Here is a 24,512-nt window from a genome sequence, read left to right on the forward strand (position 1 = left end):
TGCAAATGTTAGAACAGCATTAAGTTGATGAATTTTTCATTCAAGTTGTATAGCGCCTATCATCAGTCTGTCTTGTGTCTACAAAGAGGCCTTAGTTCCACGCATTGCACGGGAGGCGCGTAGTCGCAATACTAAGTTCTTGGTACGGCCGCATTGACCCACTGAATTCCTCCTCGACCGCTCGGCGCTGCTATTGCACGCGAGCACCGGCCGGACGAGGTGAGAGCCTTAGCTTCGAAGAGGCCGCTACAGCCGTACTCTGCGGGGATATCACTGAGGTGCCCTGCGCTTTCGAAGGATTCACGCCACTTTCAAATGTCTCCCGCACTCCCTTTTCGCCGTCGTCCTGCTGGCGTGCAAGATAACCGGCGTTCAAGAAAAATTTGCCCTGCAGGCGAGGAGTCGCTCTTCCTGCTCTGCATTTCAGGAGTTCTTGTTAGGGTCGAGACAAAAATGCCCCGACTGTGAGCTTCTTACGAGAAACTTCCCCAGCTGAGTATTGCAGTGTCTTTTCCTCCCACGGCGGCCTCCCCTTGGAAGAAACAAGCACACATGATAAGAATTAAGTAAAACTCCCTGCACTGCCCCGCTTAACAGGTGAACGCGATAGGTTAGTGTATTTTGGTTTGTGACGCCGCGCGAAAGACGCAGTAGAAAAAATGCATTCATCCTACAGAATAGCAAAATATGTACGTGCTTATAATGATACTAATCAGGACATAGTTGACAATATGAGTCCACTACTGCATTTTTTCCTATATTCGCGCGTTTTCCAACAAGCCGTGACGGTAGGTGGCGTTGGAAGTGAGCCTTGCGTATTCTGGAGTGAAAATTGGCGGCTGCGCAGGCCACCAACATGACCAAAGAGTCGCGCTTGAATATATTGAGAGGTATTGTCTGGTGCTTTTGATAACAACCGATAGAGCAATGTCCTCAGGTTAAACAATAATGGAAGGGTTCAAACATATAGGTCCGCGACTTGCTTGCCTTCTTTCCACACATGTTACAGCAAGACTGGAGCCCAATACACATCAATGAGCTAGCTGCGTCATACAGGGCCCGTCAAAAGTTTTGCCATGCCGTGTACACCGTGGCCTGTGAACTTGTGACGTACCCTGTACGCTGATGCAACAGTACTTTTCTGCGGACAGCTATCGTTGTGTCTCTCAGTATATAGTGCCTAGAATGTATACTTTCTGGGACCAACGCGTGCGAGATAAAGTGGGCGCTTCTTTTTTAGGATTTGCCCTGGCAGAATCCGTTTCGGGATGATGAGCCAATGTCCTTGGCACGATGCCGACCGAGCGGCGCGCAATTGGTCTCCATCACTGCGCGGCAGATAACTTCCGCGGATAACGCGTTAAATGTTTTTTCGGCTTCCGAAACACTCGCGAAGGACGGTGAGTCACCTATCTTCCTTGGCGCCCGTCCATTATCCGAGGCCAACACCCCACGTTTTCCCTCCTTTATTACTGCACGCCGCCAGTGTTGCGCGAGCTGTTATCGCGCTCGCTGCCGCGCAACGAGCTTGAGAGAATGGGGACGAGATGCAAGGACGCTTTCTCCTTCCAAACCCTGGGAAGGCGCACTCGGTTGTGTCCTGTTAATACACTAGACGGAACTCTGGCGCTATGGGAGCCGCAGCGCGTGGCATGATTTGCCGAATCTTCGTACTTTACGTTCCGTTTGACTTCGCATGGCTTGAAGCTGAAAATACGACCCTAGTAGCAGTTACAACGTAACTACGGAAACAAGAAACAATGGCAGGAAAGAGCACTGACTTTCAACAGCGATTTGATAGCGGAGTGGTGTGCGTGTATAGGTGAAAAATGGACATGCGGAGAAGGGTGCAGTTAACAACCACTGCAATACAATGTGAACAAAACTCTTGTCACTTGTTGATTCAGTTGGAAACCAGTCCATGGCTTAAAAATTATCGAGATACGCCTTCTTTTTTGCAATAGCGCAACTGATAGGGAACTTACACACGTATACCGTCAAAGTTACTTATGTGATAGGCCTCAATTATCCCATGCGTGGCCTGCGAGGGGTGCTTGCCTATTTCCTAGCATCGCCCAAAGAGGGGCACGCAGCCGCAGTCACGGACAACGTTTAGAGATACTTTGGTCTGGCAACCCATCTGGCGTGCGAGAAGCTCGCTGTTTGCATGGAATGCAAGCGTGCGGCTTCGGCTTTATCGTTCTTTTTTAGTCCTTACGTGGTGAGTTTCGACTGAAGTGATGCAGATTCTTTAGAAAATGAGTCTATGAGACGTTCTGACAAGGTTCCAGTTGTTATTCTACAGTGCCACGAACGAGTCCGCCTCTGTTGATGCAGCATATTCACAGCACCGACTTTATGCTCGAACAATGCGCAGTATTTTCAGGTCTTGCTTTTCCAGAAAGAGCAACAACCCTTTGAGAACATATTGAATATCTTTCTCTCTCTTGAGATGTATTCATCCGCTTTATGACAACATTTCTTCACGCCACGCCGTCGTATCGTCTACCGCTCTTGCATGAAGCCGTTTGATCGAGTGTAGTGGTTCGTCTTTGTTTCGCGGCACTGATGACTTTTGTTAATTGCACACTAACTGGTGCATAAATTGTTCCTCAACTCTGAAGGAGGGACAGTATCTTACTCGCTCGTTTGTTTTTACAGGTGTGCACTTGATACAGCCCTTACATCAAACGACGCTGACGTGCCTGCGCGTCCCTTTTTAGTCTTCTTTTTTTTTGCGATACTTGAGTGACTCTCGTGCCGTGGTACTTCGACCTGCGATATAGAGAAATATTACGTGGGGCTGTTTATCGGGAAAGTATTGTCATCGTTCGAATAGTTGTAGGCTGCGTACCTTCCGTTCATAGCCGAGCAAGTTGAGCATCGGTGTCGAAGTCGTTGCGGCTCGTTCGCCTGAGAGGAAGTGCTCTGAACATACCCAAGTACCCACAAAAACTACACAGTTTTTCTTGTTTAAGTTTGCTTGCAATACAAGCCGCTGCTCATCGTCAACAAGAAAACGATGCAACTTGAGTCCACAGTCACAAAAACTTCACGTTTGGTGATGCACATGGCATATTTCCTCCGACAGCAGTTTCCCTTTTCTGTAGTTGTTACTGCACCCCAAAACAGCGCAGTGGTTGCTTGACGGCCAATTATTGGCCGTCATATCAACGAGAAAAAAACAATATCCACGGGATGGCCTCATACACGGCAAATTACTCGATAACGCCACATATACCAGCATCAACACATATACTCACAGCAGTCGCCCGCATACCAGAGAGGAGGAAAGCGTTGGTTTTTCTGTGAAGAGGGGGAAACCCTTGAAATGATTATTTTAGCGGCGAAACTCCTTAAGCCGTGGGTCTGTACATCCTCTGAGGTACGTAGTAGTAGTAGTAGGCAGTCACTTCTAGTTTAGTTCTTGCAGTGTTCACTAGATTACGGTAGATTACGATTACGATGCGAGATGTTAGAAAACTAGGTGGCGGTACTTGGAGTGTTCACTATATAGCGGTACTTGTAGCTGATAATGAAGTATGCGGGATGTTATAATAGGAATGATGTCACATAAGGCACGTCTCATTGGTGGGAGGCAATCGTTCGATTTAGTGCGGTGACGTACGCTAGGGCTAGCGTTGTAATAAAATTCGTTCGCTGTTGGCGCGCCGTGAAGATGCGCGACACCGCTACAAAGATCCTGCCGTACGAGAGCGGGAAGCCCAAGCGGCACGGCATACACACACAGCGTTTCTCACGTCTCTAAATGATGATCGACTCGGTGAATTACACGGAAGATTCACGGTTTGCCGATGATTCCCTCCGGAGCTTCGCCTACTCATCATTCACCCCGTTGTCACAAAACGAGCGCTCAAAAAGGGCGCGCCGCCAAATTTTCGCGACGAAGCAGGAGTTACGCCGCGAGGTCAACGATAAAAAAAGAAAACAAGCATCCAAAGACTCCCCGGGCGCGCGTCCCTCTCCCCTCGGAAGCGTAGGTTCGCCAACGAACCTCCTCGCATCGGTGGCCGAGCAAGCCCTAGAAAGTTCTCGATGGAAAGGGGCGTGGTGATGCAGGGTTGCGTCATCTTTCGCGGACGGCCCTCGTACCGTCTCGCCTTTTCCCCCAGCCTTCGCTGCGGATCGCGCCGACGAAATGATGAGAATTTTCTGGAATCTCGCGCGGAAGGTATTTAATCGAGCAGCCGAGATGGGAGATCAGGAGAAGAAGGAAGTTTGATTGATTTGTGGGGTTTAACGTCCCAAAACCACCAAGAAGGAAGTTAGCGCCAGTGTGCGTGGGGTATTCCGCCGCGTCTGTCGGTGAAGGTTTTGTCCTTAGTGACAAAGCAGGAGAAGAAGAAAGTATGCGCCAGAGTGCGTAGGGTGTTCCGCCTTGTGGGCGAAGCCTTTTGTCTTCCGTGACAAAGGGGGAGAAGAAGAGGATTTCCACCTGAGGGGTGAAGACTCGAGCTACAGGCAAAAGTGTGTGTCTACCGCTATCGAGCGAAGACGCGTGGCAACAGCTGCGTGTGTGAAGCCGACGTGTTTCCGGCGAAGAAGTTTGGAGCCTGGAGAGCGGCCAAGTGAAGACGCGAGGTTTCCTGGAAGAGAAACTTCGGGGGCAGCGGAACGACAACAACGCTGGACTTTGAGTGAGTGATTCTCGGAAGAGTATCATTCAGACTTTTGTTCCAAGAACTTTGGACTGAATAAGTTTTCTAACTCTTTAGTCTTTAAGTGTCTTGGTTGTTCGATGCATGCGACTGCATTGTAGTGTGTATTGTTGTCTGTGTCCATTGTTTCGAGTGTGGCTGATTGTACTGTGTAGTACATTGTTTGATTGGTGACATATGGTATTCAACTATTGTCGAGTGTGCATACTTGTGTATCGTCTTGATCTGCCATAGTTGAGAATATAATTTTGTTTTGTTTTTCAACTCTCGGCTCTGACTTGTTCTTTGGGCCACAGCCGGCGTCCGCTGGTGCGCCAAATAGGACCACTTCTAAATTTTCCACGCTTTCGTGGTGCGGTTCAGGGGGCCGATACTTCGGCCCTTGGAATTAGCGCGGCGATCGCCTCCCTAATTAACGGGAGCTGTGACACCCGTGGATATGCTGCGATTCCTTTTTTTTTTCGCTTTCTATACCATTGCGAGAAAAATATTGGGGAAGGGGGGCGGTGTGCCAACCCTTGGCTACGCCCCAGCCTCGAGTGTCAGCACTATTGCGCCGTGGGTGCAAACCAGTCTAGCATCGCGGCTGGCGGAGGGGGAGAGCACCGGTGTAGCTTGGGTGCGGGAACTGCTGATGTGAGGTCCGTTTGATTCACCTGCACCACATGAACCAGTTCATGAGGTGCTGCACCTTGCCATTTGTTTCAGCGGTGTAGCATTGGTGACCTCTGAACCCTGCCATTCGTTTTAAAAGGTGCAGAAGAAATGCAGCGCTGGTTCACAATTTTCCTGCACCTCCTACGGTGCCGGCTTGGTGCAGCCGCGCGCGCAGCTGGGCAGACGACGTAGCACTTTGGCGTAGGCGCCGTACCTGCCTCTCCTAACGCGATGTGTTTCGCCAAGATGTTTGCGCCTAATAAACTGTACGCATGTGTGGTTTGCCATCGATCGGTGTTGGCTGAACGGTATAAACTAAGCGAACAGAGATAAGACCTGCACCTTGTCGGCACATCGTCATTCGTTTCGGGTGTCGCACTCTGCCTGCACCATTTTTGATGTAAAGAATAAATGGCACTCTACCCCCCCTCCCCCCCCCCCCAAAAAAACGCGATATCGTCTGCATAAACGTAGAAAGTGATATCTTGGTCAATGGGAATAGAGCTCATCAGAACACTGAATAATACTTGAGATAGGACAGCCCCCTCAGAAAGTCTAAGTTTCTGTTTGAATTTAGATGAGCGACATTCATCCTTTACACAATAAAATTTTCTTGATTTTACAAATTCTGCTAACCACACAATCACATATCGCGGAATATTTAATCCCTGTAGCACATTCAGTAAAATTGAGCGCCCAACGATTTTATAAGCTTCAGCTACGTCAAGTGTTACTAGCACCGCGTAGTGTCGTCTTTTTTGGACAACTGTATTCGGCTCTCAACATCAGCACACACTCACTACAAAAACCAATTTGCTTTGGCTTGTCTGCCATACAAACGTTTATTTTGTTATTTTAAATTCTCCCTGTAATTTTAATCAAGTGAGCTGTTAGAAATGTGTCTGATATTTTCGATGTTAAATCCTGACCCTTGTTTCTTTTTTTTATATGGAAACTACTCGGGCTATTTTCCAGTCAAGCGATATCCAGGCAAAGAACAGTTTACAAGATTGAGGACGTCATCAGGTGAAAACTTGAATAAAATTTTAATGAGAGGAATTGTTATACCATCAGGAACTGACGAGGGTAAATTTGTAATCGCGTTTGACACTTCAGACGTCACTTTATTTGTTCCAACAATTACCTGTCATAATTTGCTGGAGACGGCAGGAGTTTGCGAGATCCCATATATCGCGATAACGCTTTTTTTATTTCTAGGTTTGGAAAAAAAAGTCCAAATGCCCCGCCGCGGTGGTCTAGTGGCTAAGGTACTCGGCTGCTGACCCGCAGGTCGCGGGATCGAATCGCGGCTGCGGCGGCTGCATTTCCGATGGAGGTGGAAATGTTGTAGGCCCGTGTGCTCAGATTTGGTGCACGTTAAAGAACCCCAGCTGGTCAAAATTTCAGGACCCTTCCACTACGGCGTCTCTCATAATCATATGGCGGTTTGGGGACGTTAAACTCCACATATCAAAGAAAGTCGAAATGCCAGCCGATTGAACCAAGCTTCGTCTTCCTGTTTTTTCACATTTACTTCTAATAACACCCTCTATACTTTCCTTGGTGTCGTAATCTGTTAAGGTTGACGCTTGGGCAAGTTGGCGGGAACAATTGGAAACTAACGACACAATAGAGGCAAAGAGAGCTGATTTTCAACTAGTATCATTTCGATAACTACAGCATATATGCAATGTAAAGCAGAGGGTACTTGACAAAAATAAAGAATGTACAGGTTCCGCAATTATTGCTTCATCTTTTTCACATACTTCGACACCACATGTGCCCCGAAAGCCAGCCAGGTAATCATATTCTTGATTTAAAAGCGCTATAGATATTATACTCATCACCTATTTTATGACTTATGTATCAAATGAGCTTCCGTAACTTCGCTAGTTAGCTGAACTCTATGCCTTGCCATCGCTTTGCTCTGATTGAAGCAGGCTGCACACCCATAGTCATGACAATGAATGCCGATGCAAACCAGCACCGTACGTTATGGTGTTCATTTAGGGATTCGTCCATTTGACCAGTATAGCCTTTTTTACACGTCAGTGGGATTGAATAAGCGCAGGAGACGAAACGTGGTTCATGCAACACGCAGGAACCCGTGACTGATCGTGTATGCATTTTGTCTTCAAAATTCAGAATAATTTTTTTCTTTGATAGTTATAAGGCGCCCTTTCGCTAGACTTACCTTTCTGAAAGCGGTCACTGTTTATGTGCAGAATGTAGTAGTTCTTGCACTAATAGTTTGTTCAAAAACTTATGAAAACACACTATCGAAATTGGTCTGTAGTTTTCATAGTATTTCTGTCACCTCCTTTGAATATAACTGTCATTTTTAGTTTGAAGCCAGGTTCGTCGAACACTGAGCGTTACAGCCGCGCCCTGTTGTAAAGCAAATCAACACCAATGGCGCTGCACTGCACTTCCCGCATGGCCCGGTCACTGCAGCCATGGCATAGCCGAGCGAAACTCGCATCCATGTCTGCGGCGTAGGTTCAAAAGAATACTTGGCCCGTTGGCCACAAGGGGGCCACCTTCGACAATCAGCCAAAGCTGCAATCTCGATAGAGGGCCTACGACGAGACTCAAGCTAGACCTCTCCTTGGCTCCACGTTTATTTTCTCCCCTTAATTTGTTTATTTTGTACGCATATTTTACACGCACGGACACCTACGAACTCGTGTAAGAGAGGGACTCCTGAAAAATAGCTTCTATAGCTGCATCGTTTTTCTCCCTCCGAGAAAACCTTTGTACCGGTGTCACTCGGGCGCTTTTAATCGCGATCAGGGTGACGCGAATCGTTCTTCTTGATCGCGATCAACTTTATGGCTTCACGGCCCAAGCTAATTGGTTTGACCTTCGGTTAGATCAAATGCACCAGGTGGTTCTTGCGTGCCGTAAAACATGTCATTGACAAAACTCAGCGTACGATATTTCAATAGAGCCATTTATCAGCAATATGGTATTCGTGCAAGAACCACTTGAACGTTAACAACTTTGCTGCCACTAGAAAAGTAATTTCATGAATCCATCATTCGGTAGAGTTTTCTTTGCACTTAACTGTATTGCTGTGCGAGAGTCTTCACTTTTATTTTTATGGCCCGTAGCCAGCCGTGCAGTCGCCGCGAAACGGCAAAGATCGTACCCCAGAGTTACACTTCTGGCTCCTCAAGTCTCCCAGTTGCTTCTATACCAGTGGTCAGTCAGAGTGTCTTCATTCGACCACGAAGTGCGCGTGCGCTGCGAGGTAGTCGAACAGCTCCAACTGCTCCGACGGTGCGAGAGTAGAACTCATCGTCTGCTTATCGTATACTTATTCCATAACTACATGCAGTCAATACGAATCTCTATATGCAATATTATAAATATTTTCCAAATAAAACAGTTTAAAATTTCTTTTAAAAATAAAAGTCTAGCTTTTAAAATCTGTTTTTACAAAACTATGCTTGCTTTTCTTATTTCTTTTGCTTTCAACCAGCTCGGCCGAGAGTGCAGACGACACAAAATCGCGATCTCTTCGCCAGATCGCGATAGTCTTGATTTCGATCAGGCCTGTTCGCAATTAAAAGCGACCACGTAGCAGAACGTAATCCGGATCGCAGTTAATCCAGATCGGTACTAATCGCGATTGAAAATGCCGGTATTATCTACGCTGCAAACAAGAATGCAAGATCCGGGCTGCCGCAGTACTTCGGGTGTTCCGAGCTTCACAATATCATTATTGTGTACACGTAGTTCAACGCTAAGATATCGCAAGCTGTTCCGTTCATTTAGAGCAGAACTGTTATACTCCGACCGTCGGCTGTAATATAGGCGAACAGAAAACGGTTTTCATCAGGTATCTTCGCTCCCGTGCGCCAATTAGTCGGACTCCGCAGACGTACGAGAGATCGAGTATGGAGAGAGAGACAGAAGTTGTTGGCGAAAAAGAAATCGCGACTACTCGAACCCGCGTACCCGCAATCAGACGGTGAGCACACTCACCGCTATCCACGCATAACTGCGCACAACATAGCTTTGTTTAGTATAGTATGCCAAGTGAGGACGGGAGAGAGACAAAAAGACAGATAAAAAGACAAACAGAGAGGAAAGCAGAAAGACGTGAAGTGATAATCAAACAGATGTAATTATAAATGAGGATAGAGATAAGTAAAAAGAGAGGGAAATAGAAAGGAATACATAGAGCGGGAAAGAAAGAAATGAAACAAAGACAGGTCAAAATATAACAAATAAACGCAGAAGAAAATATAAAATAAAGAAACAAAGAAGATCTCCCAGCATTTCCTCGTTTCCATCAGGCTGATGTGAAGCAAAAAATGATTTGACTTTTGTTCATATTAACCGTACTTTATGGACCTGTTGTAAACGAAAGCGTCTGCGACTGAAGCTAACGTTATAGTAACGCTGTCGACGAGGGAATGGACCATATGGCGGGCCTTTATTTATTTTTCAAACCCTTGCTAAGCTTGCTCATCGCGTGGCGAGTACGCAAACATCTTTCTTTTTTACTTCTGACTAAGCTTGTTACGCGGCGCCTATACGCTTTGCTTTCTTCCTACTTTCTGCCTGGCACTTCCGTTGAACGCGACTGGTAGAAAGTATGGACGTCAGCAGTGTCATGGTTGGACGTATGAACACTTTCGAAGTACAAAAAATTGCGCCTATAATTGTTGACAGAGACGCTGTACCCGACGCATGTTCTCCGCGTGCGTATACACATGCGGTTTGGCGGCGGCTCAAGCGCGCGCTGATTTCATTGCGGCAGGCGCGTCGCGTTCTTGGTGGGACAACTATTTCAAAGATACGTTAGTATTCGCAGCGTAGTAATTCCTGGCGGCCACTGTTTTACAGATTGGCACGCGCGCGGCCCCCCGGCAGCCATGACGACCGGGCTCCTGGAGAAGAAGGGCTCGTCGGCGGCGCCCGGCCAGCAGGCGAACCCCTACCAGGACACGTTCCGCAGTTGGGTGGTGGGCGTGGCATGCGCCTGGAACTTCTTCTGGCTGACGCTGGTGAACCGCTCTAGTGGCATCCTCTTCGTGGCCATCCTGGACGTGTTCAACGTGAGCCGCCAGGAGGCCGCCTGGTCTTTCAGCCTCATAGACACGCTGGCCAGCTTCACCAGTGAGCATTTCAAGAGCTCAACTCGGTGATATGCATCCGTTCTATACCTTCCTGCCCCTTGTACCAGAACTGTTAGCAAGCGTATGTGCGATTGTGTCCTGCTAAGAATGCGCGCAGGAAGCGTTGAGGTTATCCATTAGGAATGCGTTCAAGCCGACGCGTTTCACGAATGATCGGTTTTATGAGCAGCCGACGATTGCCGTCGCTGCTGTCGTTGAGTGCTACTTCTTCTGCTGGGTGCAATAAGCGCTCAATTCTTACCGGCCTACGTACTTCACCACGACGCGACAATATGCTCAAGATTGAAACTGCAATTTACATTGGCTTCCTAGCTAAAAATAAAATGTCATTTCAGTTTTAGAAAACTGTTCGCGTAGTGTTCTGGGCGGGTTGCTTTGTCCATATACTGTAGCGCACGAAAACACACGGACAAAGAAAGACACACAGTTTGCAACAATGTGCGTTTTGAAAACATAAGCAGCATCGCTTTTCAACCAACGTCATTACAAGCCCTCTGCGAATGCAGCTACCTTTGCATAGATAGACAAACTCTTTAAAGGAAAAGGCAACCGACCGTGTGGAGACACATTTATCTGCCAACCTATCAATAAATTCAGGCTCGATAATTTCGCGGGTCAGCTGATACCTGCTGGTTCTGATAATTGAACATACCTGAAAAATGGACATGCACGTGCTACGAACATCGTCAATTGTATCCGCTGCAGTGAAAATCGAAGAACCCGCATCTTTTTTCGTTCACGTTGCGAAACGCTCGTCGACGCACCATCCGATTCGACCCACGGAATTCTATCCACATGCTAAATGAACCTTATACACTACTACATCAATGCATTATATAGACTACTTTACCTATGGCATATGGGCGCCGCTATTTTGGGCTGCCGATGTTTCCTTGTTCTTGTAATAATAAGGTCATGAAACATCGTGTATGCACCAACCCAACCGCTTTCATGTGTCTGCGTGTACCGTGACACTTTTTGTTTATTTGTTAAAGGTGCAGAAAATAAAGACCCAGTATGGCAGAACACCTCCGTAAAGTGATCTTGTATTTCTTTTGGCACCCGTGCTTCTCCGATGAGGCAGGTCTGCACAAGCTCTGCGATTTTGTGGGAGCCGAAAATAATACTTTCATGCTCGCACGTTGTCCTATCTTTATTTAGCAGATGTCAGCAAACCTGCGAAATTATCGAGGCTGACGTTGTTGATAACCTGGCAGTAAAAGGATCTCCACACTGTCGGCTGCCCTTTTCTTTGGGATATCTACGTAAAGATAGCTGCAGTTGCAGTACGCTTATAACACATAAAAAGCTATGCTGCCCATATATATGTGGTTCCCTGTTCTCGACACTCTTGCAAGGCAGTGCCTGTGTGTGTCACGTCTTTCGCTGTCCGTGTGCCACAAAAACCGCGGTAATTTCTAGTACACTCCAAGAAAGTACGTGCGACTCCTTCGGGGTAGTATATGACCGTTTTAGAAAGGAACCACGTTAACTCTCTTTTGCGCGTTCACACGACTCTCCGAAGGAAGTATAGTGACCCCCAAGGAGTGTTGCGGCGACTCTTTCAAAAAGGTTATACGTGGCAAGTTGGAACTTTTTCCTTAGGGTGCTTCAACGCAAATATTTTAGCCTGTCTGCCGTTCGACTTGTCTGCCCACCGTGGCGGTTCAGCTACTAGGCTAACGTTCAACATCTTTGTACTTGTGCTTATTGCCAATTAAAAAGCAAACATATTGCGTATATCTGATGCGCAATATCAACACGTCATTATTTTGTGGTGTGTTTCTTCATGCTAGAAAAGCACAGATAAGTATTTCTAAAGACCGTAGCATCTATGAATGAAAAGGCGGGTGTTTTTTACGCTTTGTTAAGACGACACGGTGCTGCCACCTAACCGTGGCCTTGTATTCTACAAATTATTGACTCCGATATGGCGCTCGCCTTATCGGAGCCCATGTACAGATACTTCCGTTTTTCCAAGGTTACTGCGAGATGAGCTCATGTCTCACGCAGCGCCTTCATGATCCCATTCATCGATTTTTTCGCGAAGAACATCGTTTTATTCACTCCCTCCGGACGAAACACTCTCGTATTTCGGTAATGTTTGCACTGAAACAGATACGCGGCCATTTTTTTTTTTCAGAATGTAGCACGATCGCAAAGATCCAACATGAGTGAGCGTTTATAAGTTTACCATTATTCGTTGGTCACATTAATAGGTGTCGTATACTCAGATTTCTTGCAAAGTTTTATGCGACTGCCAACAAGTCAGATTGATTGATTGATATATGGGCTTTAATGTCCTAAAGCCACCATATGTATATAAGAGACGCCGTAGTGGAGGGCTCTGGAAATTTCGACCACCTGGGGTTCTTTAACGTGCACCCAAATCTGAGCACACGGGCTGCGCCTCCTATGAAAATGCAGTCGCCGCAGCCGGCATTCGATCCCGCGACCTGCGGGTCAGCAGCCGCGTACCTTAGCCACTACACCACCGCGGCGGGGCGCAAACAAATCAGGTTTTGGCTGGTTAGAATCGACTCATTCTGTAACTAAGATAGGCATGACTATTCCGAGCTTACTTTTATGCCACGTAAGTGTCACGTCACTCTGCATAATGACGCACTTCTGCAAGAGCGTACTAGAAAAAAATACATTTGTTGCGAGTCATCAGGAGTGATCGGGCGCACTGCATGCACGCGGCCAGCAGCTAAGCACATTGGGGCGGTTGATTGTCATGTCTTTTGTGTCCCGTTTTGTGCGCTGTTCTGCCGCAAATGTTCATGAACTCAGCTAAGAAGCCTCGTAAACTAAGCATCCTTTAAAAAATAAGGTACTAAAAGATAGCGTTAGTTGCGTGCGCATGCTATTTTCGTAATCTAACCAAGAGGGCAGCGTTAGGCAATGCATCATTTCCCATCCAAGAGAGTAGCGTATGACGCATGTCCAGTGGCCACAAACGCTGACGCAGTTTATGTATTTTATTCTAGAGCTGCCTATCGTTTGTTTATGCGTAGTTCTTTAATTTTGTCCTCATTTTACCAAGAGTTTGGAACAAAAGTGTTTTGCGCCGTGATGCGTACCTTAAAGAGACACGTTCTCCTACGCAGTCATTGTGTGCAGCGTGGTGTACAAGGTGGTGGACACGCGAGAGCTGTCCATCATCGGATCGCTCATAGTGTCCGGAGCCTGCATGCTCTGCTTCCTGGCCTTTCGGGTCCAGGTAATTACAGTCGTTCTGGGAACCATCATAGGTTTGTCACACTTCTTCTTCTTCGCGCTTACCATGTGTACCACCATGCATGTATCATTTAAAAGGCCGCTTATAAAGAAACAGGCAACACATAATTGAAAGCGTACATTTTAATTAATTGAAAGCGTACCACTGGCGGTTGCCGGGCCTACTAGAAATAAATCGTCAACAGAAAATTTCTTTCATGACATCCCGTATCAGAGAGGAAAGACGAGAAATCGAAAAGAGGATGGTTCCTCCCTTCTTTCCCTCTTCGCATGTGCAAGCGGAATGCGCTCGTGCCTTGTTTCATGTCCGCTGGCCGCTTGGGCAATGCGGCCATGAAATTTTGTTAACCTATTTTTTTTATTTTGCTCCCGTTTTCTGAAGAGGCGAAACTATTTATTGCACGTTTTGTACAGACGTAGTGAGAAAGTGTCAATCTATAAAAGCAGTTTTATTTACAACTGGGGCACGGACATAATGAGCAAACGTTCTGTTGCAGGAATCCAAGTCCGCAAACGTCGGCTCGAGCACACAAAGCCCTGTTTACGGATTCCTTTCACTAGTTCGTCATATCTCGCACATTTGTTTCGTTTGACGCCATTCGGAAAAAGCTGGATTAACATCACACCGAGTTCTGTTGAGCCAAAGGGTGCTTGGGTCCACCTGCATAAAGTCACGCACGTCGCGTCACCACATATCGCCGTGTATTGTAGGGCATATTAAAATGAATGATTAGAAGCCGATTGTATGATACTTGCTTAGGTATCTGTTGCACCGCCTTCGCGCAGGCATTGGCCAAGGCATGATGTACTTCTGCAACACGATCGTGATCAACCAGTACTTCAAGCGACACCGAGCATCGGGCAACGGCATCTACTTTGCCGGAGGCACGCTCAGCTCGTTCTTCTTCCCGCCCATGCTCTTCAGCATCATCAACACGTACGGGCTGCGAACCACGCTCCTCTTCCTGGGCGCCATCTCGCTGAACGCCATCCCGGGCTCGATGCTGCTCGAGTCGCCGTACAGCCGCATGCGGCGCATCGACCGCCACAAGAAGCTGCGGCTCGTCGCCGTCGACAACGAGTGCACGCCCGAGAAGATCAAGTTGCCCGTGGAGCGCGCCGGCAACAGCAACGTCGAGGAGAAGCTCGAGCGCTGGTTCCGCAGCCAGCTGGCCGTGTTCGCGTTCCTGCGGCGGCCCATCTTCTACGTGATCGTCTTCACGGGCATCACCTTCTCCTTCTCGTTCGTCGTGTTCCCGGTGACCATCGTGGACTTCGCCATCAGCCGCGGCGTGGCCAGGCATCGCGCCGCCCTGCTGCTCACCAGCTTCTCGACGGGCGACCTGGTGGGCCGCCTGTTCAGTGGCGTGCTAACCGACCGCAAGCTGCTGCGCAAGGACCACATGATGGTGCTTACGTACGCCGTCTGGAGTGCCGCCTTCTTCGCGCTGCCCGTGTGCAACAGCTACGAGCTCACTTTCGCCGTCACGGTGGCACTGGGCATGGCCGTCGGCAGCGGAGGCATCTTCAACACGGTGCTGCTGGCAGACTACCTGGGCGTGCGGGTCATGCCAACAACGTTCGCCATGTACCGCATGGTGCTGGGCATCATCTCTCTCATCCGGCCTTTCTTCATCGGTGAGTTAGCAGGACTCATTGTATCGTGTGTAAACAGGCCCGCAGAAGAAAAAAAAAGCATTCGTGTCGACGGTGGGGTGAACATGAACGGCATCCTTCCGAAGGATCGGTTAATGCTCGGTTGCGGTGATGTGATGAAAACAGGCACATTCAGTGAGACAGTGTAGAAAATCAAGAGAGATAGATAACTGTACGTGGTTCAGTGAGAACAATCACGTGATAATATAAGAAACATGTCACGCGGCGTGACCAACAAGAATAAAGAAAACACTCATAGGTGTGCGCAGGGTCAATGCGCAAGAGAGAGAGGGCACCCCCTGGCGCTGTGGGAATGCCTACAGCCCCATTCTTAACACACGATGTGTGAAGCGAATGAGCATTAGTGGGAGACATCAATAACTCGACATCTGGTCCGGGCGTTAGAATCAAGTACGATCCATTCAGAAGGAGCTTGAATGTACTTTCAGAATGCCATGTTGTACCGCCAATATGTATATAGCCGAGACGAGTGCACAGCAAATATTCTGAACCGATGATCGCATTGCAGTGCCATGAATAGGTATAGAATACTGCCGATTCCATGCATTACACGTGTCATTGCACGGCGCTTTTGTAAAGCAGCCATCACCTGCTCCACATTCTCTGGTTTCACACCATTTGTTTTTCAAGAGAGGCATCGCCTCTCATCAGTAACAACAACTTCGCGTTCACTGTGACCTAGGGTAAACGTGGTAGCTTTCGCTGAAGAGGTACTGACATAAATGAAGAAATGAAAGCGCGGTAATCGTTCTAAGACTTCCCTAAACAAAGCGCCATAGCTTACCTTCTGCGCCGGGCAGCCGCAATCCACCACCGCAGTTGCTTCTGCTCTTGAAAAAGCACAGAAAACTTGTAAAAGTGCGTTCCTGGCCAGTTCTTGTACGTGTTTCAGCAGCCAAAAACGCTGTAGTCATTTCTCAACATCACCGAAGGCTGAAATAACCATCAAATCAGGACAAAAAAACACAAGCTTTGGTGCACTCGCCTGTGCGCTCACGGGAACACTGCGCGCCCGAGCCCGCTTCTGAGCCGCGGCGGCACGTGTCAGCGCTTGATAAGTGGAGCGCCTAAAATAGTCGATTTCGCCGCGAAGGCGAAGCAATGAACGCGATAGCAACAACTTGAAATGTAGCATTGAAAATTGCAAGCATATCGAAACGTGCAGCGTACTGCTCACGCGCGAATAACGCACGCAAACAACACACACAGGACAAGAGCTAAGAGCGTTTACAGCTCGACACTTAACGCGCTGTTTAAACTAAAACGGCTCACGAAACGTAATCACGGGTAGAAATATGAGGGCGAACTAAGAAGTGTACCAGATATGTTACTTCGCTGTGTTTGAAACGCGCGCTTTTTTCGCAAACGGGGCCTGTCGAGCGAGCGATGTGATTTTTGTGCGCCCGGCAACTAAACGCGATTCCTCCGGTCACTCGCCGAAAGCGCGCCATTCTCCCCCACCACACGATAAGGCCGCTTCCCCGCGCGCAGCAAAACACGCATCGCCGCATTGCGATGAACTAATGGTGGTAGGAAACATTTTATTACAGATAATATACGAGAAAGTTGCCGCATAGTGCATGTTTGAGTGAAAAGACCCGGGATGCCAATTGAGCTGGACGCCGAGCGCGCTTATCGCACTATCTCTATGCTGAAAACACGCTATTTCCCCCGAGACAGGCGCTGTCAGCGCTAAGTGGTAGAACATAAAATATCTTGCCATTCCAACATCGAGGTAGGTGCTTTTTCGTGTCTCACCCCCGTATTCACAAACGCTCCTCGACTCAACCTTCACCCTTCACTTGACAGAGTTGCGCACTGCGCCGCTGCTCGGCAGAAATACGCTGGGCTACTCAACAATAGCTGCAAATTATCCCTGATATGCAATGACTTACCCTGCCTAGAGATGGCGCTCCATCGGCTTTCTCAAGTGAAGGTGGCGCGTTGAGTGAAAGGGCGTTCTAGAATACCGTGGTCAGTGCCTAACGCCGCGCGCTTGCGAACGAAAGGACGGACGTTCGCTTCCGCGCGCGCCAGAATCTTTCTCCGGATTATTTTCTTTTTTCCATGTTCATATATATAAATACGTATACATATACTGGGAATGACGGTGACGCCGGCGGTAAAATCCCGCCCAGACTGCTCATACAACGGATACCACAATACAACAGTATTTGCCAGAAAGTCGTGACAACGACCGGACCGAGGGGAAAGTACGCGCGTGTGGCTGCCGTGTTTCTTTTTGAAATTAGCAGCTCGAAAAGTCATTGCGCCAGTAATACTCCACTGTGGTTTAGAGCAAAAAAAAACTTTGTCAAAGTGACCGAGGCAAGGCCTTCCTGTCCACAATTATTGATGAAATTCTAAAAACTTGCGGCACAGTTCATAGGACGACATCAGCTTACCACCCACAAATGGCCTCACAGAGCGATTTCACCGGACTCTAATCTACATGATATACATGTACATCGGACCGAACCACGATAACTGGGACAAAATCTTGCCGTTCATAACACTTGCACACAACACTGCTGTTCAACGAACCACCGGATGTTCACCTTTCTTTCTCATCTACGGTCATGCGCCGACATTTACACCTCTCTCTTCAATGTAACGACAAAAACGTCCACAACTACACCAGAACATTTCGTCTCCAGGCTCGCTGGCACATGTGCACGACAACGTGCTCCACTCAACATGGAGGCCAGTCAACAAGACCGCAAGCAACTCTATGACAGCTTTCGTCAAGACGTCACCTTCCGTCCTGGAGATACTACTTTGGACACCTCTTCGTACACCCGGATCTTCGTACACCCGGAAAAGTTTCAGTCACGCTTTCTCGGACCTTACGTTGTTTGCGAACGAACATCTACTGTCAGTATACCTTGTCGCTCCCGTCAAGGCTTCCTCGTACCGTCGTTACCATGCCTCCGAGATACTCTACGTTTCACGTCTGAAACCCTTTGTTCGCCGTACCTTTCCCGCCTGAGTCTCGGCCGTGCCGGCCGCTCAAGTGCGCGGGGAAAGTAAGTGAGAACATTATTTATGCGTCCCATCTCATCTCCACATACTCATCACCACCACTCCAGTTTGGGTTGTGGGGCACATACTCGAGACAATAAAGAGTCTTGACGGTCCTGGGCGCCGTTTACAATTTATATCAAAACGCAAGAAAAAATAATTCAGAAAAAAACTCAGGAGCGCGGGATCAAACGTGGGACATCTGAATTGTGAGCGCGAGGCGTTAACCACCAAGTCACGAAGGAGCACCACGTTCAACGTTCAAACGGCAAGCTATTCATATCTACGACTTAGCGCTGGTGACGGGCACCTCGAGGAGAACAATCTTGTTTCCAGAATTACCAGCAAGATGACAACGAGTGCGCGTCGCCACATCGTCACGACGCGGCGCCACGCGCTCTCATCTCCTACGTGTACTTATCCACGCGGTGAGGGAGCAGGGTGGACGCTAATGCGCGCTTATCTCGCGGTGTAGACAATCGTACGTCTTGGCTGGCCTTGAGGTTTCGCCGGAGCGCTTCTGTTGTAGTCTATTGATATGTGGGGTTTAATGTCCCGAAACAACATATGATTATGAGAGATGCCGTAGTGGAGGGCTCCAGAAAGTTCGACCACCTGGAGTTCTTTGACGTGCACGCAAATCTGAGCACACGGGCCTACAGCAATTCCGCCTCCATCGGAAATACAGCCGCCGCAGCCGGATTCGATCCCGTGACCTGCGAGTCAGTAGCCGAGTAGCCACTAGACCACCGCGGCGCTTCTGTTATAGTTACCGGGCACCCAAACTTCACTGCAATTGTTGCACAGTCTCTGTTTGCGAAAAGAGCTCGCTTTTAGGACACAGCGAAGTAACGAATGAAGACACTTATTTGCATTCATCTATACTTGTGAGCACGTTTCGTGCGTCATTTGTGCGTGAGAAACGCGAGGCATGTTTCGATCTGCTTGCCATTATGCGCGTGATCTTCCGATTTGTTGCTATTGCGTTCATTGTATCGCCTTTGTAACAAAGCTGGGACTTTTATTCGTGTACGTCGAAGGTCCAGCAAAATCCATTGACCAAGCACTGAATAATTACTGAAGACAACACCCGACCGATTCGGCAGAATCCCTATCATGTGGCTCCAAAAGACCGCGAAGATATTCAGAAACAAGTGCAGGAGATGCTCGAGAACGACGTCATACAACATTCGAAACAGTCCTTGGGCGTCCCCCGTGGTTTTGGTAAAAAAAAAAAAGGCGACAGCTCACGCTTCTTTATAGATTATCGCAAGTCGACCTAAAGACGTCTATCCACTTCCTCGCATACACGATTCGCTCGATCGGCTGCGTCATGCGCGCTATTTCTCAACATCGGGCCTACGAAGCGGCTACTGGCAGATAAGAAGTCGACGAGAGAGATAGTGAAAAAACGATCATTGCGACACCCGCTGGTCTTCACGAATTTAAGGTGCTTCCTTTTGCGTCGTGGTCGGCGCCAGCCACTTTTCAGCATCTCATGTACACCGTGCTATCAGGCCTGAAGTGGCAAAAATGCATGGTCTATCTGGACGATGTTATTGTATTCTCGGCAACATTCGAGCAACATCTAAACCGTTTAATCACTGTCCACGAAGCCATACGCTCGTCCGCCCTTACTTTAAAACTGGAAAAATGTTATTTTGGTTTCATTGATTGATTGATAAGTGGGGTTTAACGTCCCAAAACCACTCTATGATTATGAGAGACGGCGTAGTGGAGGGCTCCGGAAATTTAGACCACCTGGGGTTCTTTAACGTGCACCCAAATCTGAGCACACGGGCCTACAACATTTCCGCCTCCATCGGAAATTCATTTTGGTTTCAACGAACATGCTTACCACGTTGTCAGTTACGAGGGTGGTCAACCTAACCGGCCAAAATAGACGCCGCAGCGAAATGTTCTACACCACGCGACAAAAAGGCCGTGAGGCGCTTCTTAGCGTTTTGCGCCTATTACCGACAATCTATCGCGAGGACTTTTCGCCCATTGCGGCGCCATTGACACGACTCACACGTGAAAACGTCCCCTTTTTTCGGGGTGAACAGGAGCAAATGGAATTCAATGAACTACGGCAACGCCTGGAAACACCTACAGCCCTTGCGCACTTCGACCAGGAAGCCCCTACAGCACTTAACACTGATGCCAGCAATGTAGATTTGGGTTCCGTTCTGGTGCAGTGGCAAGATAACCGTGAAAAAGTAATAACCTGCGCCAGCAGAACTCTTTCTCGCATGGAGGAGAACTACTCGATTACCAAGAAGGAGTGCCTCGCCATGGTATGGGCGGCCATCAAATTTATTCATATTTGAACGGCCGCTCATTCAAAGTTATTAGCTATCATCGCCCTCTATTCTTGCTCACCAACTTTAATGATCCAGCTGGCCGTTTGGCGCGCTGGAGTCTTAAGCTTCAACAGTTTGACATGGCCATCATCTATAAATCTGGGAAGAGGCACACCGACATCTCCTGTTTCTCACGGTCACCAGTCGAGCCTGTTGCTCCTGATGACAAGATCATTGACACGGCATTCTTGGGAGTTGTCAACATACGGCCACTGTTGTGCGAGAGCAGCGCAGTGACCCTGAGCCGTTACCACTCATGGGTTATTTAGAAGGGCGACGTAAAGACGTGCCGTGAATGTTTCACGTGAAAACCTCGTCATCAATGACAAGTCCGTATCGACTGTAGTGTGCAGCAAACACTTCACGGAAAATGACTATGTTCCCGGATATCGTATCCGGAAACTGCGTCTAGGAGCCGTGCCCACGGTCTTCGATCAGTATCCTTCGTATATGGTCCCGGCTACGAAGAGGCCGCGTAAAGAACCTGCAGCGCGTGGTTCCTCGGCCACCTCGGCTCCTCGACAGCCGACGAAACGGAAAGCGAAGCCATCGCCGTCTACCTACGGGAAGTTCTAGTCCACCTTACGACAAAATAAATATTGCTTTTTCTCTTTGAATTTTGTGCGCTGTAATGGATTACTGTTGCTTGTGACAACACGTGTGTGCGAAAATCCGGGAAAGCTGCCGGAATGGTTGCGACTGGGTAAGCGGTGCTCTCAGAGGTCGACTATACCATTTTAACCTCATCACATGCAACGACCGAGCTGTATTGTGTGGATAAAACGTTCATCTTCAAGAATTCAGGCGCCGCAGTTGGTTCTGTTCCTCGTACTCAGCGCTGTTATGATGGCCATAGCGCTGTGGCGCGCACACTGCGCCCGTGAACGCGCTTGGAGGCGGCGGAGCAACAGTGGTCTAGCAGTGCCACCCCGAACTTGTGGCGGCAGGCAGCAAAACGCCCCAATGCGAAGAGCGTAAGGGGAGCGCCGGAGAAGGAGCGTCGAGTCCGGCCGTGATTAGCCCCACATCTCGCTCCAATTCACGGGAAAAAATGGAAAAAAGACGCTCACATTCCCTTATTGCGTCTCATCATTTACCTAGAGCTTTACTAATCTCTTCAGGCAACAAATTACATAAGCTACGCATGCCGTGTTAAGTAATTAATTTTCGCCATGTCACGTGCCACTGTTTGCAACGTCAGAACAGAGTAGTCTACGTAGAGGAGCAACGTCACTGCACTGCCGTGCACGTTGGGTCATTCATACGCGCACGTCATGCACTCATTCTCTGAGCGCGCGCCGGCTGAAGGGAGGGGGAGCAGCGTTCATCTTGAAATTTGACCCGTTCCCGCGGCGCGTAGCGTTGCAAATTTTGGTAGGCGTGATCATGAACGGCTCGTCTACGCATTGCGCTTGTCAGCTTAAAATTGTCAAACCTGGTGAGTGGCCCTTTAATGGTGCACGCGCTTATAATGGTGTATCACTTGGCTTGACCTTGTAGATTCATGTCGACAATAACAGTTTTATTATAATGTGAAATGCCCTAATATTCTCGGCCTTTGCGTGCCGTTGGTCATAACCAAGTGGAAGCTGTTCCATGCAGTGCATATAGAAAACAAGAAGAGCGTTTCAGTCGATTATATGTATATTCCAGACAGGAAAGTGTTGCGGTGATCATACTAATCGAATAGGACTATTCCGGCAGCGCGCATGCGCAACCTAATGACACAGAACGATGCACTAAGCAAGAATGTATGCCATTTATAACCTATTCCTGAGAATGCTGCGTTCTCCTTCGTTGTGGTGCTGTTACGGTGTTATACGTCACGCGAATATTTGGCTTGGACAACAGCTACGTTCGGAAATACAAGCGAATGCCTACTGTCCATCGCGAAGAAGCTTCAAAGTTGGTTACTGTCTGCGCAGGTTATTTCCGGGACCGGATAGGCACCTACGACGGCCTCTACTTCCTGCTGGGAGCCTACAGCTTTCTCATCGCCCTCATTTGGATCGTCATTTCCATAGTGCAGTACAGCAGAGGAACCAAAAAGTACAACCTCAAGTGAAGCTGACGACGCACACGTCGTCTGAACTGTCTTCATAATCATCTCACTGCATTACTGCCGACCATTTTGTGCATACTACTCACTGCATACACATGACTCCTCGTGAAAGCCATTCCTTTCGTTCTCGTCGTGTACATGTGCTTACATAAAAAAAAACGACACGTGCTACAACCTCAGCTTGCAAGCGTAACAAAAAAAGTTAAAAGTATGTCGAAGAATAACAATCAGTCAGTCTTTAAAGAGCTTGTGGCATTGAGAATTAAAAAAAAAGCAATTCGTTTTCGCTGTGCGTTTCTCGTGAGAACACACTGTTAATGAAGTAGGTGTGAGGCGATCACCTTGCAGGATCTTCGCGACTTCTACTCTCTAAAAGTTTCAGAAAAGCTGGGAGATTGGGAGATGTTATCTCAGTACAATGTTTATTGGCTTGCGCCAATCACACGCGCTCATAAAAGTCATGCCCAGTGGAGAACTAAAATTGAAAGCATTTTGGTGTCAAAATAACTAACCTTACTGGATATGCCATGTAAGTACCAGAGTCCTTCAATGCTTTTTTTTTAAGGGACTGTGTAAGTACTAAGTAACTAGGAGAGGCATACGTGTGCCAAGGCGCTCACTTGGCGGGCGCTTCGAGCTCTTGTTCTACGCCAGTGCGGAAAGCCCACCTCAAGCTCTTTTCATGGATGTGCCTTGGGCTACAAGCGGGCCGTCCAAGCCACCTGCTACGTCAGGAACTTGATCACACCAGGCCGCCTGACTTACACGGCAGTGAGTATACGGTAGTGGTGCAAAACTGTCGATAAACGAACTATCGATATCACCAGTCATTCTTGTAAAACTATGGATAGCGTAATGAAACTATCAGTAGTACCACTATCACTAAGCAATCGTAATATTAGGAGTGATGACCCTTAGGGGGTAGGTTTGTTCGTTGCCCGGCACAGCACATGCAAGGTACTCACTATACGCCATAAAGAATGGGCGCGTTAAAGCATGCAAGGAACCCGATAACGACGACGCTGTCATCATAGCACAGCACATGCAAGGTACCCACTATACGCCATGACGCTGAAGTATGGGCGCATTAGAGCATGCAAGCTACCCGATAACGATGACGCTGTCATCATGGCTGTTACGCCTGGGAGTCCAGACCGAACGTCATTGCCTCTCCTCGGCAAATGCAATCTGTGTCAAGGCCAGCGAGTGAGCCCACCTCACGCCATCACCTCAACGGCGACAACTCACCCAGGGCGCCGGGGTGTCTTACGCAACGCACGGTGACCATGCATCCTCAGCCCACGAGCCCGATAGCAGCCCGATGATGCAGTCAGCGTCATCCAGTCTGGCGAGTCTTACGCAATGGGTGGCAACATGTGCTCGTCCATGGGTGAAACCTAGCGGCGGTTCCTGACTGGAGGGTTCAGACATCACGGCTAGCGGCGGTTCTGCTTGGACGTTGCTGACGTAAGAAATCACCCGGGGCCTATGAAAAAGGCTAAGCGGCGCGTCGCCGAGCAACCAATCCATGGGTCAGTGAAAAGACTGAGTTAGAGCGTCCGAAGGCCCCAGTGCCGAACATGTAACGCCTGTATTCTATGCTGTACATAAATCTTGCCTTAACTCACCGTCGTCTTGTCCGCTCGTCTATCAGCTCGGCGCA

At 48.4% G+C, this 24,512-nt stretch overlaps 1 protein-coding gene across 1 annotated transcript in view; it reads left to right on the forward strand.

Moving 5' to 3' along the window:
* The window catches only part of LOC119184152 (monocarboxylate transporter 12-B), a 34,905-nt gene extending 11,773 nt beyond the window's left edge, over positions 1-23,132 (forward strand). The window contains exons 2-5 of the mRNA XM_037433888.2: positions 10,194-10,466; positions 13,597-13,740; positions 14,513-15,364; positions 22,713-23,132. Of these exons, the coding sequence (XP_037289785.1) occupies positions 10,223-10,466; positions 13,597-13,740; positions 14,513-15,364; positions 22,713-22,852 (1,380 nt within the window). The 5' untranslated portion in view covers positions 10,194-10,222 and the 3' untranslated portion in view covers positions 22,853-23,132. The remainder of the gene's footprint in view (positions 1-10,193; positions 10,467-13,596; positions 13,741-14,512; positions 15,365-22,712) is intronic.
* Positions 23,133-24,512: the final 1,380 nt, after the last annotated feature.

This window comes from Rhipicephalus microplus, unplaced genomic scaffold (assembly GCF_043290135.1).
Source record: "Rhipicephalus microplus isolate Deutch F79 unplaced genomic scaffold, USDA_Rmic scaffold_90, whole genome shotgun sequence".
Lineage (NCBI taxonomy): Eukaryota > Metazoa > Arthropoda > Arachnida > Ixodida > Ixodidae > Rhipicephalus > Rhipicephalus microplus.